The sequence below is a fragment of the Natator depressus genome, chromosome 15, assembly GCF_965152275.1.
Source record: "Natator depressus isolate rNatDep1 chromosome 15, rNatDep2.hap1, whole genome shotgun sequence".
Classification (NCBI taxonomy): domain Eukaryota; kingdom Metazoa; phylum Chordata; order Testudines; family Cheloniidae; genus Natator; species Natator depressus.
Genome location: NC_134248.1, coordinates 3632360 through 3648282, shown reverse-complemented (window position 1 = coordinate 3648282; position 15923 = coordinate 3632360). Strand labels below are relative to the sequence as shown.

The following is a 15923-nucleotide window of genomic DNA, read 5'->3' as shown; positions in this document are numbered from 1 at the left end:
TCGGTCCACACTGACAGCTACAAGCGTACTGGCGTGGCCACAAGTGTATGTGGAGGGGGAGAGAGTGAGTTTTTTTGGGGGGCTGAGAGCATGTCAGCACGCTGTCTTGTAAGTTCAGACAGCATCACACACACACCCCGCCCACCCCACCCCGCTCTCTCTCACACACAGCGTTCCACAGTAATGGTTGCATTGTCCTGGAGCAGATAAGCATGCTGGATGTCAGAAACAGAGCTTTCAAAGGGAATATCCGCTTTCCTGCAGTGATTCCAAAACAATGAGAAGAGTAGCCACTTGACTTAATGGGATTATGGGGCGTTTCCGGAGGCAGATCAAAGCGCAGTAATGCAACACCTCATTCACACTGGCCCCCGGGTATTTCAGCCAAGGCGCAACAAGCGTTAATCTTCTCGCCGAGGGGGAGTACCAGGAGCGCTCTGGCTGTGGAGTCAGAGCGCTCTACGTGCCTTGCCAGTGTGGACGGGAGTGAGCTAGGGCACCTGGGGCTGCTTTAATGCGCTCTAACTTGCAAGTGTAGCCAAGCCCTCAGTGTTCTATGTTGCAGGTGGGGTTAAATTCCCAGAGCCTGATTCTTCACTGCCTTATACCTTGTGTGTGGGTGCGTGACGCTGCCCCTTGTGTGAGTGATTGGGGAGTTCTGATTTACACCCCACTGTCCTCCAGTGTCAATGACTATACCAACAGCTAGGCAGAGGAGAAACATCCCTTGGCTTTGTCTTTCTGTGCCACCAGAGACCACGTGTGTAGAAGAAGCTCTGTGCACCACTCCTGGGGAACGGGAGTACTTCATGTCTCTCAGTAGCAATCCTTGGGGCTGGTTAAGAAGTGGTGATGTGCTCTGGAGGGAATTTCTGCCCAGTTCTAAAGCAGGATGGTGTCTGCTGTGGAAACTTGAGCGTAGGGTTGTACGGTGGGAGGGGAGCCTCAGGGCTCCGATAGGGTTTGGGGGATGGCTAGCTATTAATAAGGCCACAGATAGGAAAGCTGGCAGTGCTACCGGTAAGTAGCACTGCCAGCTACAGTGTAAACATCTGCAGTGTACATCACATGTATATCTGCAGTGTAAACATGTGACGTTCTTAGCTCCTGGAATAGCAATGAGTTCTGCAGGCCAGGCTTGAGGGGGATTGGCAGGAGTCTTATGGCAAGGGTTGCTGCAGAGATTTCTGAAGAGAGAGATCACAACATTTCTCTCCCTGCTTCCCATCCCCTGCTCCTGATGTATCTGCTGTAACATCTCTTCTTCTTCAAGTGATGGTCCCTATTGTATTCCACTGAGGGTTTATGTATGTGCTATGCGTCCGGAGCTGGAGAATTAGAAAGTAGTGTCAGTTGGCCCATGCATACGCCCTTGCTTTGCCTTACGGTTTTGTCTGAGGTGACAAAGGGCGAGGCAGACTGACCGCATCTCCAGTTCCTTTTCACCGCCACTTGGTCTGAGTCATACCTACTAAAAAAAAAAAGAAAAAATTCGAATTGTACATAGTTGGTTTTAGCCTAGTTTTTACTGTAGTTTAGTGTCTAGTAGTCATTTTTAGGAGATAAGAGACTGGGGAATCCATTTACCTGTCCCTCCACCCCAACCCAGCACCCATACCTATACTGGATTATACCGAAGACGCCAGGGTTTAAGGTCTGCACCTCCTGCCCACGCTTGTTCTCAGTCAGCGACGAGCAACAACGCTGCCTCTACTGCTTGGGAGAAGCCCACATTTCATCCAGGTGTAGCATCTGCTTGTCCTTCCCAAGCAGTAACCAGGAAGGCCAGGATCTCTGCCTCAGGAAGCACCTCATAGAGGTCTCCATGTGGCTGCAGTGAGATCCAGGCCAGGGCACCCCCGCTATACATCAGCCTGAGAAACCCAAGAACGCGTCTCTCACCACCGAGATAGAGTCCAGTTCTGCCAGTACTATGGACCCCGTGGTGGGGCCTACTCAAGAGGCAAGGAAGCATACGCCATATGCACGCAGTAAGTTTTCCTCCAGGCCCAAGGAGGAGGATGCACCCTCCACAAGTTCCAGCCACGGAGAAGCAGTGCGTTTCAAGGCTCACAAGCATGACAAGAAATCACACAGGCTAGCAGATTGGCCAGTACTGAGCACCGAGATGCACACGCCTTCCGAGTCAGCCCACCCTAAGTCAAGGGAACTGGCGGCTTTGAAACTGTCCTCTGCTCCAGCTCCACTTCCAGCTACAGAGCACATGCCACTGACTCTGGAGAGGCTGGAGATGGCATCTGGGCCTCATGAACTCTTTGTTCTAGGGGAAGCAAGGTCCTAAGCCTTCCTCTACAGTCTGCCTAGGGAGGTACAATCTCCAACCCAGGACTTACCTCAATCAGATCGTGCTTCCGTCCTTTCCCCTGTAGTTTATAGCAGGGGTTCTCAACCGTTTTATTTCTGAGGCCCCCACAACATGCTACAAAATCTCCACGGCCCGCTTGTGCCACAGCTGTTTTCCTCCATATAAAATCTACAGCTGGCGTTCAGGGGGAGGAAGCAGGTCCATTGCCCGGTGGCCCATGCCACAAGCAATTGCGAAACTAAGTTGCTTAGGCTTCAGCTTCAGCCCCAGGTACTGGAGCTCAGGGCCCCCGGGCTGCAGTCCTCCATGGTGGGGCTTCAGCTTTCTGCCCTGGGCCCTAGCAAGTCTAACGCCAGCCATGCTTAGCAGACCCCCTCAAACCAGCATGCGGGTCGTGTGTCGTCGTCCCCCCGTGTTGTCGTCCCCCCGTCGTCCCCCCCGCCCCACACACACACACACACACACGAGCCCCAGACCCTGGTTGAGAACCACTAGTGTATAGGGTTCCAACAATACCAGCTTTGGAACCGGAATCCTAGTTTTCATCATCAGAGGATATGGGTGGAGCACAAGGGCCACCCATCCACTACTGCCACTACGAGTTACCCGAAGGGGCCTCCTGGCAGTACCCTCCTCTCCCCCAGCAGAGAAGCCACTGGTAACCCACTCCATGGGACCCTCTGCAGCATCTGCTGGATCCATCCTGTTGGCCACACTATGGGTCCTGGCCTCAATATTATCCACCTTCAGTATCTTCCCGTTCAGCAAGAGAGGGTTTGCCCCATCCCTGCTTCAGGCATCCTTGAGTAGGTGATCAGAACTGGTTTTGCAGGATGAACCTCTCCGTCTGATTCCACTGGTACTGGTTCCACAGCAGGGACTATTTCTGTCCTCTCCTCCAAAAACAGCAGTGATCTTGGCTCCCCCTCACCTCCAGATGACTTTCGCCAGTTCTAAGACCTCCTAGGTGGGGAGGGTGAGGACCTTCATATTCCACTGGAGGAAGTACAGGACAAACAGCACCAGTTTCTGGGCATCCTTCAGGCCTCAGTACCAACCAGGGTGGCTCTACCAATCAACGATGCCATTCTTCAGCTGGCTGGAACTGTTTGGCACACCCCAGCCACTTGTGCACCCGCCTCCAAGGGGGCGGAAAAGCAGTACTACAGTAACTCCTCGCTTAACGCCGTCCCGGTTAATGTTTCGCTGTTACGTTGCTGATCTATTAGAGAACATGCTCGTTTAAAGTTGTGCAATGCTCCCTTGTTTGGCAGCCGCCTGCTCTGTCCACTGCTTTCAGGAAGAGCAGCCCGTTGTAGCGAGCTGGTGGGGGCTTGGAACCAGGGCGGTCTGGCAGCCCCCCATCAGCTCCCCTAAGTTCCCTGTGTGGCAGCCGCCCAGCAGGCTATCAATTGCCGGGCAGTTCAGGTGTCCCCCCTCCCATTGCCATGTGCTGTTCCTGGGAGCCTCCTGCTTGCTGTGCAGGGGATGGGGGGAAGAGGGGTGCTGATGTGAGGGTGTCCCTCTCCCCCTGCTCCTGTACCCCATCTCCACAGAGCATGGGGGACACACGACAGGGCTCAGGACAGAGGGAGCTTGCTGGAAGCAGCTGCTGTCTCAACTTGCTGATCTATTTAAAAAGGCAGTGTACTTAGAGTGGGGTCAGAGTACTTAAAGGGGCAATATGCATCTCTCTCTCACACATGCACCACCACCCCCCGCCCCCGGCACTTTGGAAAGTGGAGGGAATGGTGCGCTCCATTGGGATAGCGTGAGTGGTTCATCGCGTTCAGTTTCCGCAGGGAATGTTTGCAGCCACTGCCATGCGTTTGTTGTGTCTCCTCCCTCTATTCACGCTGCCTTGTAGAGTGTGAGACTACATTACATTAACAACAATGTGTTAACCCTTGACAGCTCAGCCGAGTGCTAGTTCATCATTTAGCCGCAAGGCATTTCCTGGGAAATATCCCACCCTCTGACTCCTCCACCTCAACCAAGCTTCACAATCATCATTACTGCGTACAGTATTAAATTGTTTAAAACTAATACTGTGTATGTATGTAACACTGGAACCTAATCCCCCCCCTTCCCCCCCCCCGCTTACATTAATTCCTATGCGGAAATTAGATTTCCTTAACATTGTTTCACCTAAAGTAGCGTTATTCAGGAACATAACTACGACGTTAAGCGAGGAGTTACTGTACCTACAGCTAAGGGGTCTGAGTTTCTATTGTCCCACTCCTCACCCAATTCCATCGTGATCCAAGTGGCAATGGAATAGGCCAGGCAGCAGCACCCACGCTGCACCCTGGCAGACGAGGGAAGGGACTGGACCTTCTGGGTCGCAAGGTCTTCTCATCAGCTAGCCTCCAATTTCAGATCTCAAACTACAAATATGACTCTCAACTACAGTAAATTGGAGGACTTTACTGACAAACTCCCCCAGCAAGGTCAAGCCCGTTTCCAGGCTATCCTGGAGGAGGGCAAACTGGTCATGAGAATGGCGCTGTGGACACGGTGGATACCTCTTTGCATGTGATGGCTATGGGAATCCTAATGCAGAGGAAATCACAACTGCATTCATCTGGTTTCCCCAGGGAGGTACAGAATACCTTTCGATTAGTCTCGCCTGATTAACTAGAAGACCGACAATTCCCTCCACTCCTTCAAGGATTCCAGACCCATGCTACAATCTCTGGGTAACTACACACCTGCACCCAAGCGAAAATTCTGCCACCTGCAGAGCAGTTCAGGACTCCCCAGTTCTTCCAACAACAACCCTATGAACCACCTCACAAGCGACAGAAGACCCAGCAATCCTGTCCTACGTGACTGCCTTCACAGCCTTCAGCATCACACGTTCAGTCCTCCCAGAAGCGATTTCTCTGAGTGTACTTAGAGAGCCACCAACTGCTTTGCCTCCTCCTGCCATGCACTCAGCCCAGCTCCTTTGGGGGTTGTCTAGCACTCTTTTTAACAACTTGCAGTGCAATAACAGCAGACAAGTGAGTCCTGGATGTCATTCAACATGGCTATACAATCAAGTTCACAACACTACCTCCTACGCATCCCTCGCCCCAATCCCTCCTCAGGGACCAGTCTCATGACAGCATCCACGCTCTAGAGGTATACTCCCTACTGCAAAGGGGGGCAATAAAACACATTTTGCCGGACTATCAGGGCACCGCATTCTATTCCATGTATTTTCTGGTACCCAAGAAGAAGGGTGGGTGGAGACCAATCCTGGACCTCCAATGGCTCAATTGTTTCATATGCAAGCCGAAGTTTGGTATGGTCACCTTAGCAGCCATCATACTGTCACTAAAAAGAGGCATGTGATTTACAGCTCTTGGTATGCAAGATGCCTATTTTCACACAGACATCCAACCAACCAACAGAAGGTTCTTGAGATTCACGGTGGGCCCTCAGCTGTTCCAATACAGGGGCCTACTGTTCGGCTTCACCACTACTCCACGGGTCTTCGCCAAAGATTTTTCTGTCATAGCGACCCACCTCTGGCATCAGGGGGTCCTGATATTTCCGTCCCTGCTAACAGCGCAATACAGGGTCAAGCCTTGAGCCTCAACTGCCACGTCACTCAGACTCCTTTCCTCCCCTGGGGGTGAGTGTAAATGTCAAAAAATAAACTCTGGTTCCAACACAGTCCCTGGATTTCATAGGGGCCTCCATCAGCATAGTCTCAGCATGAGCCGTCTTACCGAGGGACAGGTTCCAGACTGTGCAGGAACTCGTTGTCTGAGTAAACGGTCCTTCTGTTCCGGACAAGAATTGCCTATCCCTCCTTGGCCACATGGCAGCTTGCACATATGTTATCACCTTCACTCACCTCCGACTTGGCTGTCTTTAACTGTGGCTCCAAAGGGTCTGTTCACCCACGCGACATACCATGTACTTTCCACTGTCAGTCATAGAATAATAGAATATCAGGGCTGGAAGGGACCTCAGGAGGTCATCTAGTCCAACCCCCTGCTCAAAGCAGGACCAATCCCCAACTAAATTATCGCAGCCAGGGCTTTGTCAAGCCTGACCTTAAAAACTTCTAAGGAAGGAGATTCCACCACCTCCCTAGGTAACGCATTCCAGTGCTTCACCACCCTCCTAGTGAAAGTTTTTCCTAATATCCAACCTAAACCTCCCCCACTGCAACTTGAGACCATTACTCCTTGTCCTGTCATCTGCTACCACTGAGAGCAGTCTAGATCCATCCTCTTTGGAACCCCCTTTCAGGTAGTTGAAAGCAGCTATCAAATCCCCCTTCATTCTTCTCTTCTGCAGACTAAACAATCCCAGTTCCCTCAGCCTCTCCTCATAAGTCATGTGTTCCAGTCCCCTAATCATTTTTGTTGTCCTCCGCTGGACGCTTTCCCATTTGTCCACATCCTTCTTGTAGTGTGGGGCCCAAAACTGGACACAGTACTCCAGATGAGACCTCACCAGTGTCGAATAGAGGGGAACGATCACGTCCCTCGATCTGCTGGCAGTGCCCCTACTTATACATCCCAAAATGCCATTGGCCTTCCTGGCAACAAGGGCACATATCCAGTTTCTTGTCCACTGTAACCCCTAGGTCCTTTTCTGCAGAACTGCTGCCGAGCCATTCGGTCACTAGTCTGTAGCGGTGCATGGGATTCTTCCGTCCTAAGTGCAGGAGTCTGCACTTGTCCTTATTGAACCTCATCAGATTTCTTTTGGCCCAATCCTCCAATTTGTCTAGGGCCCTCTGTATCCTATCCCTACCCTCCAGCATATCTACCTCTCCTCCCAGTTTAGTGTCATCTGCAAACTTGCTGAGGGTGCAATCCACACCATCCTCCAGATCATTAATGAAGATATTGAACAAAACCGACCCCTGGGGCACTCCACTTGACACCGACTGCCAACTAGACATGGAGCCATTGATCACTACTCGTTGAGCCCGACAATCTAGCCAACTTTCTACCCACCTTATAGTGCATTTCATCCAGCCCATACTTCTTTAACTTGCTGACAAGAATACTGTGGGAGACCGTGTCAAAAGCTTTGCTAAAGTCAAGGAACAACACGTCCACTGCTTTCCCCTCATCCACAGAGCCAGTTATCTTGTCATAGAAGGCAATTAGATTAGTCAGGCATGACTTTCCCTTGGTGAATCCATGCTGACTGTTCCTGATCACTTTCCTCTCCTCTAAGTGCTTCAGAATTGATTCCTTGAGGACCTGCTCCATGATTTTTCCAGGGACTGAGGTGAGGCTGACTGGCCTGTAGTTCCCAGGATCATCCTCCTTCCCTTTTTTAAAGATGGGCACTACATTAGCCTTTTTCCAGTTGTCCGGGACCTCCCCCAATCGCCATGAGTTTTCAAAGATAATGGCCAATGGCTCTGCAGTCACATCCGCCAACTCCTTTAGCACTCTCGGATGCAGCGCATCCGGCCCCATGGACTTGTGCTCATCCAGCTTTTCTAAATAGTCCCGAATCACTTCTTTCTTCACAGAGGGCTGGTCACCTCCTCCCCATGCTGTGCTGCCCAGTGCAGCGGTCTGGGAGCTGACCTTGTTCATGAAGACAGAGGCAAAAAAAGCATTGAATACATTAGCTTTTTCCACATCCTCTGTCACTAGGTTGCCTCCCTCATTCAGTTAGGGGCTCACACTTTCCTTGACTTTCTTCTTGTTGCTAACATACCTGAAGAAACCCTTCTTGTTACTCTTAGCATCTCTTGCTAGCTGCAACTCCAGGTGTGATTTGGCCTTCCTGATTTCACTCCTGCATCCCCGAGCAATATTTTTATACTCTTCCCTGGTCATTTGTCCAATCTTCCACTTCTTGTAAGCTTCTTTTTTGTGATTAAGATCAGCAAGGATTTAACTGTTAAGCCAAGCTGGTTGCCTGCCATATTTACTATTCTTTCTACATATCGGGATGGTTTGTCCCTGTAACCTCAATAAGGATTCTTTAAAATACAGCCAGCTCTCCTGAACTCCTTTCCCCGTCATGTTATTCTCCCAGGGGATCCTGCCCATCAGTTCCCTGAGGTTGTCCAAGTCTACTTTTCTGAAGTCCAGGGTCCGTATTCTGCTGCTCTCCTTTCTTCCCTGTGTCAGGATCCTGAACTCTACCATCTCATGGTCACTGCCTCCCAGGTTCCCATCCACTTTTGCTTCCCCTACTAATTCTTCCCGGTTTGTGAGCAGCAGGTCAAGAAGAGCTCTGCCCCTAGTTGGTTCCTCCAGCACTTGCACCAGGAAATTGTCCCCTACCCTTTCCAAAAACTTCCTGGGTTGTCTGTGCACCGCTGTATTGCTCTCCCAGCAGATATCAGGATGATTTGAAGTCGCCCATGAGAACCAGGGCGTGCGATCTAGTAGCTTCTGCGAGTTGCCGGAAGAAAGCCTCGTCCACCCCATCCCCCTGGTCTGGTGGTCTGTAGCAGACTCCCACCACGACATCACCCTTGTTGCTCACGCTTCTAAACTTAATCCAGAGACACTCAAGTTTTTCTGCAGTTTCATACCGAGCTGTGAGCAGTCATACTGCTCTCTTACATACACTGCAACTCCCCCACCTTTTCTGCCCTGCCTGTCCTTCCTGAACAGTTTCTATCCATCCATGACAATACTCCAGTCATGTGAGGTATCCCACCAAGTCTCTGTTGTTCCAGTCATATCATAATTCCTTGACTGTGCCAGGACTTCCAGTTCTCCCTGCTTGTTTCCCAGGCTTCTTGCATTTGTGTATAGGCACTTGTGATAACTTGCTGTTTGTCCTGCTTTCTTAGTATGAGGCAGGAGCCCTCCCCTCTCACTCTCTCCTGCTCGTGCCTCCTCCCGGTATCCCACGTCCCCACTTACCTCAGATCTTAGGTTCCCCTGGTGAACCTAGTTTAAAGCCCTCCTCACTAGGTTAGCCAGCCGGCTTGCGAAGATACTCTTCCCTCTCTTCGTTAGCTGGAGCCCATCTCTGCCAGCACTCCTCCTTCTTGGAACACCATCCCATGGTCAAAGAATCCAAAGCCTTCTCTCCGACACCACCTGCGTAGCCATTCGTTGACTTCCACGATTCGATGGTCTATACCCAGGCCTTTTCCTTCCACGGGGAGGATGGACGAGAAGACCACTTGTGCCTCAAACTCCTTTATCCTTCTTCCCAGAGCCACGTAGTCCGCAGTGATCCGCTCAAGGTCATTCTTGGCAGTATCATTGGTGCCCCACGTGGAGAAGCAGGAAGGGGTAGCGATCCAAGTGCTTGATGAGCCTCTGCAGTCTCTCTGTCACATCGTGAATCCTGGCTCCTGGCAAGCAGCAGACTTCTCGGTTTTCCTGGTCGGGGCGGCAGATAGATGACTCAGTCCCCCTGAGGAGAGAGTCCCCAACCACCACCACCCACCGCCTCCTCTTGGGAGTGGTGGTTGTGGAACCCCCAACCTTAGGACAGTGCATCTCATGCCTTCCAATCGGCGGAGTCTCGTTCTGTTCCCTTCCCTCAGATGTATCATCTAGTCCACTCTCCGCATTAGTACCTGTGGAGAGAACATGAAAACAGTTGCTTTACTGTATCTGCATTGCTGGTACATGGACGCTCCCCTTTCTTCTTCTGGAGGTCACATGCTACCAAATTTCTTCACCGTCCTACTGTCCCCGCTGCGCAGCCTGCTCTGAATCTTCAGAACATTGTGCCTGTAGAAGCATATCCTGATGTCTGTCCAGGAAATCTTCAGTTTCTCTTATGCAACGCAGGGTCGATACTTGTTTCTCCAGACCTTGAACCTTCTCTTCCAATATGGAGACCAGCTTGCACTTTGTACAGACAAAGTCGCTTCTGTCCTGTGGAAGAAAGACAAACATGGCACATCCAGTGCAGGTCACAACAGCTGAACATTCTCCATCCATATTACCGTCCTTCTACGAGCTTCCACAGGAGTTGTAGTAACTACTCAGAAAAGCTGGCAAGATGTACACCTCAGTGGGCTCTCCCCAGGCGAACTCCCTCTGTTAGCCTGTTTGCTGTTCACTGCTCAGCTGGTTCGCAGCTGGCTGGCTTTTTATAACAGTCAGGCCTACTCAAGGCTCACCTGGAACAAAGCACTCCCAATTCACACTTTTCAATCAATCAAGCACACTGGTCAAACTGTCCCCACAACAGACACTCAAGATACTCACCAACACAGCCTCCCTAATGCAGCCCTTAGCGTACCTCCTCTCAAACAGATCCCAGGCAAAGTCCTTCTGTTAACCTCTCTGCTGTTTGCCGCTCAGCTGGTTCGCAGCTGACTGGCTTTTTATAACAGTCCCCCGAGAGGTGCTTTCCTCCCTCCTCTGGTGGATGGACCTGAGCTAGGTCTGCACTGGGATGCTTTTTCTCCCATCATTCCTTGACACAACAATCATCACAAACACATGGCTCGCCAGATGGGGCGCCCACATAGGCGAGCGCATGACACAAAGGTCTTGGACCCCTCGGGAATCCAGAATGCACATCAATATCCTGGAGCTTCAGGTAGTATGGAGAGCGTCTCGCATTTCTTCCATCCATTTGCTCCCATCATGTTCTCATCATGTCTGACAACACCACCAGTGTTTTGTTACATCATCAAACATGGGGGCACGAGATCAACTACACTCTGTGTGGAAGCAGTTCATCTGTGGGATTGGTGCACTGCCCACAAGATCCTGTTGTCAGCAGCCTATCTTCTGGGGACTCAGAACATGATTTCAGACTCTCTCAGCAACAAATACATAGTCGATCACGATTGGGAGCTTCACGACACCGTAGTTAAGGACATTTTCAGCCTATGGGGGACTCCAACCAGGGACCTTCTTGCCTCCCACACCTACAGCAAGTGCAGCACATACTGCTCCGGGGGGGCTCTGCACCCATTCCCGAGGTGATGCCCTTGTCCTCCACTGGTCAGACCAGATCAATTACTCCTTTCCCCCTCTACCTCTGCTGCCACAAGTCCCCCACAAGATTAGATGGGAGAGGGTCATGATTATTCTGATCACCCCTTTCTGGCCAGGCCCGTTCTGGTTTCCCCACCTTCTTCTCCTGTCAGCTTCTCCCCCGCTTCGTCTGCCAACTTTGCTGGAGCTGCTCACCCAACATGGCAGCAGGATCAGGCATCCTGATCCACAGATGCTTCACCTCAGAGCTTGGTTTTTGGATGGGCATCTTCGCTAGAATGAGAATGTTCATTGGCAATACATCATTTGAGATTTCTAAGAGCAGATTAGACAAACACCTGTCGGAGATGGTCTAGATAATACTTAGTCCTGCTGTGAGTGCTGGGGACTGGACTACATAATCTCTTGAGGTCCCTTTCTGTCCTGTAATTCTAAAACATCCTCTCAAGCAGCAGGAAAGAGTCCACAAGAGTCCACAAAGCTCAAGCTAGTGGGCCAAATGGAAGTCCTTTGCCTCCTGGCCCAACAGAGGGGCCTTGTCCCTGTGGACTTCCCCCCCATGGAAGGGCACTCCCTATTTACATATCCATTGGCTACCAGGTTTTGAAAGTGTCTCCTCAGAACCTTCCCACCCATTCAACGTATTGCTCCCCAATGGGACCTCTATTTTGTTCTCTTGACATTTAATGAAATTGCCCTTTGAGCCACTGGCTTCATGTCCATGTCCCTCCTTTCCATGAAGGTTGCCTTCCTGGGGTTATTACTTCCCATGAGAAGGATAAGTGAACTGAGGGCAATGAGGGCGGACCCCCCTTTCACCAAGTTCCATAGTGACACAGTTGCCCTGGGCCAGTACCCCAAGTTTCTGCAAAGGTTGTTTCTTGCTTTCATCTCACCCAACCAATGCACTTACCTGCTTTCTTGCCGAAGCCTCATGCCTCAGCGGAGGAGTGGCGCCTTCATTCCCTCGATCTCTGTAGGGCCTTGGCCTTCTACCTGCAGAGGACGAGACCATTCAGGAAGTCCCCTAGACTGTTTGTTGAAAGGATTAAGGGGCAGGCAATCTCCACACAGAAGATGTCTAAGTGAATTTCAGGGTGCATTATGCTCTGCTGTTTGGTTATTGGGTCAGTCTCCACTCCTTGGGGGGAGAGCCTATTCCACAAGAGCTCAAGCATCTACTACGCTCTCCCTTCACAATGTACTGCTTTCAGACATATGCAGGGCATCCACGTGGAGTTCAGTATAAACGTTTGTTGCTCATTACACCTTGGTGCAAAACTCTGGGATGGATGCCTTGTTCGGCACAGCTGTCTTCTGGTCCACCATTCCATCCTCTTCCTTGCACCCACCTCCAAATTAGGTACAGCTTGTTAATCACCCTCAGTGGAATACAGTAGGGACCATCACTCAAAGAAGAGGAGGCGATTACTTACATGCAACTGGAGGTTCTTGGAGATGTGTGGTCCCTATCTGTATTCCACTTCCCACCCTCCTTTCCCTCCGCTGTGCATCTGTTCAGTTTGTGGTGGAGAAGGAACTGAGGCCAGGGTCAGTCCACCCTGCCTTTTATTGCCTTGGACAAAACGATGAGGTGAAGCAAGGGCCCATGTGCGTACCAGCAAACATTACTACTTTCAAATTCTTGGCTCCGGGCACGAGCTTAAACCCTCAGTGGAATACAGATAAGAGACCATACATCTCGAAGGGCCTCCCATCCACGTAAGTAACCTCCTCTTGCGCCTTTGGTTTCAGGACATCGATATTAATACTGATGATGAGCTGGATGCATATATTGAGGATCTGATCACCAAGGGAGACTGAGCAGTCCAGACCCCGCACTGGCAAGCAGCATGGAGGAGTTGGTCCCTGTGATCTCTGAGATGTGGATTCCTGCAGTGGAGGGGACCCAAGCAGCGCATGAAAGGGGAGGGCCATTAGACTGTGTATCATATTGGTGTGTCGGTGTACAACCTGTTCTTGTGATTTTACATGCAAAAGACATTGGTGCTGTTGGCAGGACAGTTTTTAACATTGTAGTTCTTCAAATCTCTTCCCTTTGTTTATAAATATTTATTTTTTAAAAGAAACAGGAACTGTGCCTGGTATGACAGGAGGGTATCTGTGTTTGTGTTTTGTTTTTGTTTTTTTGTTTTGTTTTTTTTCCCCCTTCAGTGCAGTAAAAGTGCAAGAACCTTTTTCCTTTGGTGGTATGCTGGTAATCTGTGCCCAGTTCTTGGCACCAGAACATCCTCTCCAGCACCTTGTACCTGATGTCTCTTCAGATAAAGAAAGGAAAAAATCTAGCAACAACTTAATGGAAACACCTACTCTGAGGCCTTGAGTGACTGAGCAGAAGCTGGATGGGGCTTGGACCCTCAGGGCTATGGTAACTAGGCCATAGGAGGCTCAGAGCTAGGGATTCTAACTACACAAGGAGATCGGTGCACATATTCTTCATTGATGGGATGGGGTGTGAACCTTAAGGACGCTGTAGCTGAGCATGGATGGTGGGGTCTTCAGAGCCCTCATTACACAGCCATAGGATCAAACAGGGGCAATGGGGCTCTGTTAGCAGGCCTAGGAAGCTTAGACCTACTGATGCTTTAATGGGGGGGGGGAGAGAGGCTCTCAGTGCTGGGACTGAGCCTGCTGGGGTCCTGGTACCTTGTGATTTCTCAGGGCAGGGAAGTGTAAGGGTTAGAGTGCAAGGTTTCTACCACTTCTACAGCCCCATATTGCACGTTCTTCACCAGTGCTGCCATTGTTTGAGATGTGAATTGTGAGGGGCAGATGGACTCCCTGACTAGCTCAAAATAAAGCTGACCCTGTGTTCTAAGTGCCACTCCCTCTGCTCTTTCTTGCTTTGCCCCACTTGGACTCTTCCAGTTGTTTTTAACTAGAGCACTGGAAATGGAGCCGTTCACCCTTTTAGTCATTGGATTGTACCCAGCCCCAGCTCAGCAGGAAGGATGAGCCCTGTCCTCTCTAATGTGGGGGTTGGAGGCTGTATTTAAAACTGGTAGGGCAGTGGCTCTCAACCAGGGGTCTAGTGCCCCTTGGGGGATCACAAGAAGGCTTCAGGGGGTCTGCAAAGCAGGGCCAGTGTTAGACTTGTTGAAGCCTGGGACAGAAAGCCCCAGCCCCACCTCATAGGGCTGGAGCCCTGCCACTTGGGGCTGAAGATGAAGCCTGAGCAACTTAGCTTCATGGGGCCCTCTGTGGTACGTGGCCCCAGACGGTTGCTCTGCTTACTCGCCCCTAAGGCCGGCCCTGGCTTTTCTATGCAGAAAAAGCTGTTGTGGCACAGGTGGGCCATGGAGTTTTTATAGCATGTTCCGGGAGCCTCAGAGAGGAACAGGTGGAGAACGCCTGTGCTAGGGGCCAGGGTCTGTCACAGACATGGGGCACCCCAGGCAGGCTGGTGGTGTGTTTATGCAGTAGCCATCCATGCTCACCAAAGGGGCTGACTAAGCCTCATCACTCCCCTTCTCTCTGTGCCAAAACTGCTCTAGGAAATGCCCCTTCGCTTTGGGGAAATGCAGATCGTGTTAACCGAAAAAGCTCTTGGTATAGGCACTGGCATTCTAGCAAGAGCGGCATGCTCACGGTGACCTCTTCCCACAAGCAAAAGCTCAAGAGGGGAGCTTATGTTATAACCCTTAGAAGTGTATTAACTCTCAGCACATTCAGCCTCCCTTCCTCTCCTGCACCCTCACCTTACTCCAAAAGCTTTAGCTGCCCTGCCCAGCCTCCCAGCTGACTTGCATGTCTGCCTCTGAACTGCTGCTGCCTCCCTTAGCCAGAAACCCTTCCTCTTCCTTAGCACAGTGTCGCCAGTAGACTCCTGTCCCTGGGCGGTGTCTGTCTCATTGGAGGGATGCTACTTTGTGCCTCCCCCAGTTAACCAGAGGGCGGCTGGTTTCCAAAAGGTTAGATTAAGTGCCCAGTCTCCAAAAGCTTGTTTGGCCTCAGTACGCACTGCTGCAATACAAATAATTGGACGGCCATCATTTTCCTAGCTAACAGCTACTTCCTGCTGGGCAAACTACTGTTCTAATGGCCTCATGCCGTGCAGCAAACAGGAGCAGGATGTAGTGCCCTGCTCAGACTCTTCACTGTGATTCCAGTAATAAAGCCTACAGGCCCCTCATCCAACAGCTGGACAACACTAAAAGATGTCAGCAACAGAAACCTCTCCAGGGAAAGTACTTAAATCCAGCAGATATTAACAAGGCCTGTAAATAATATGAGGCCAACACTGTGGCTCTGTGAAGCTGAGGGATCCTTTGCGTTAGGGGAAAATTAAAGCTTTTGTTGCGGGGGAGGATTTGTACACACAACCAAACACAGCCTGGATTGCTGAGGAATGCACAAAGAAATGTCCGAGAGGTGCAGAGCCCTCTGACCCCACAGCTGTAAGAAATGTTCAAGCAAATACTAGGAAAAATGTTTTCCTCTGGCGTAGAGGAGGTTCTGCCAAACTGACGCCAAACCAGAAAGGGAACAAGAGATCCATCTTCATTATATAGGGTCAGCTGTTTAAACCCCTCTAAAACCTGAATCCTCACCAGCCCATTTGTGAAGAGCTGTAAAGAGTTAAACTCATGTAAACCGATGACCAATGGTGAAAGGAAGAGGCATCTGTGTGCTGCTTTGGTCTCCTGGGTCCATAGCCATTGCTTTCACAGTTGGTG

At 50.8% G+C, this 15923-nt stretch overlaps 1 protein-coding gene across 5 annotated transcripts in view; it reads left to right on the top strand.

Annotated features, from left to right (window-relative positions):
• The window catches only part of MORC2 (MORC family CW-type zinc finger 2), a 112917-nt gene that overhangs the window by 90999 nt on the left and 5995 nt on the right, over positions 1-15923 (top strand). The window contains exon 26 of one of the 5 annotated variants that reach the window (XM_074972954.1): positions 12982-13810. The exons of 3 other annotated variants lie outside the window; for them this stretch is intronic. In XM_074972954.1, coding sequence (XP_074829055.1) covers positions 12982-13050 — 69 coding nt within the window. In that variant the 3' untranslated portion in view covers positions 13051-13810. Of the gene's footprint in view, positions 1-12981; positions 13811-15923 lie in introns of those variants that run through there. One more of the 5 variants, XM_074972951.1, reaches the window with a different exon arrangement.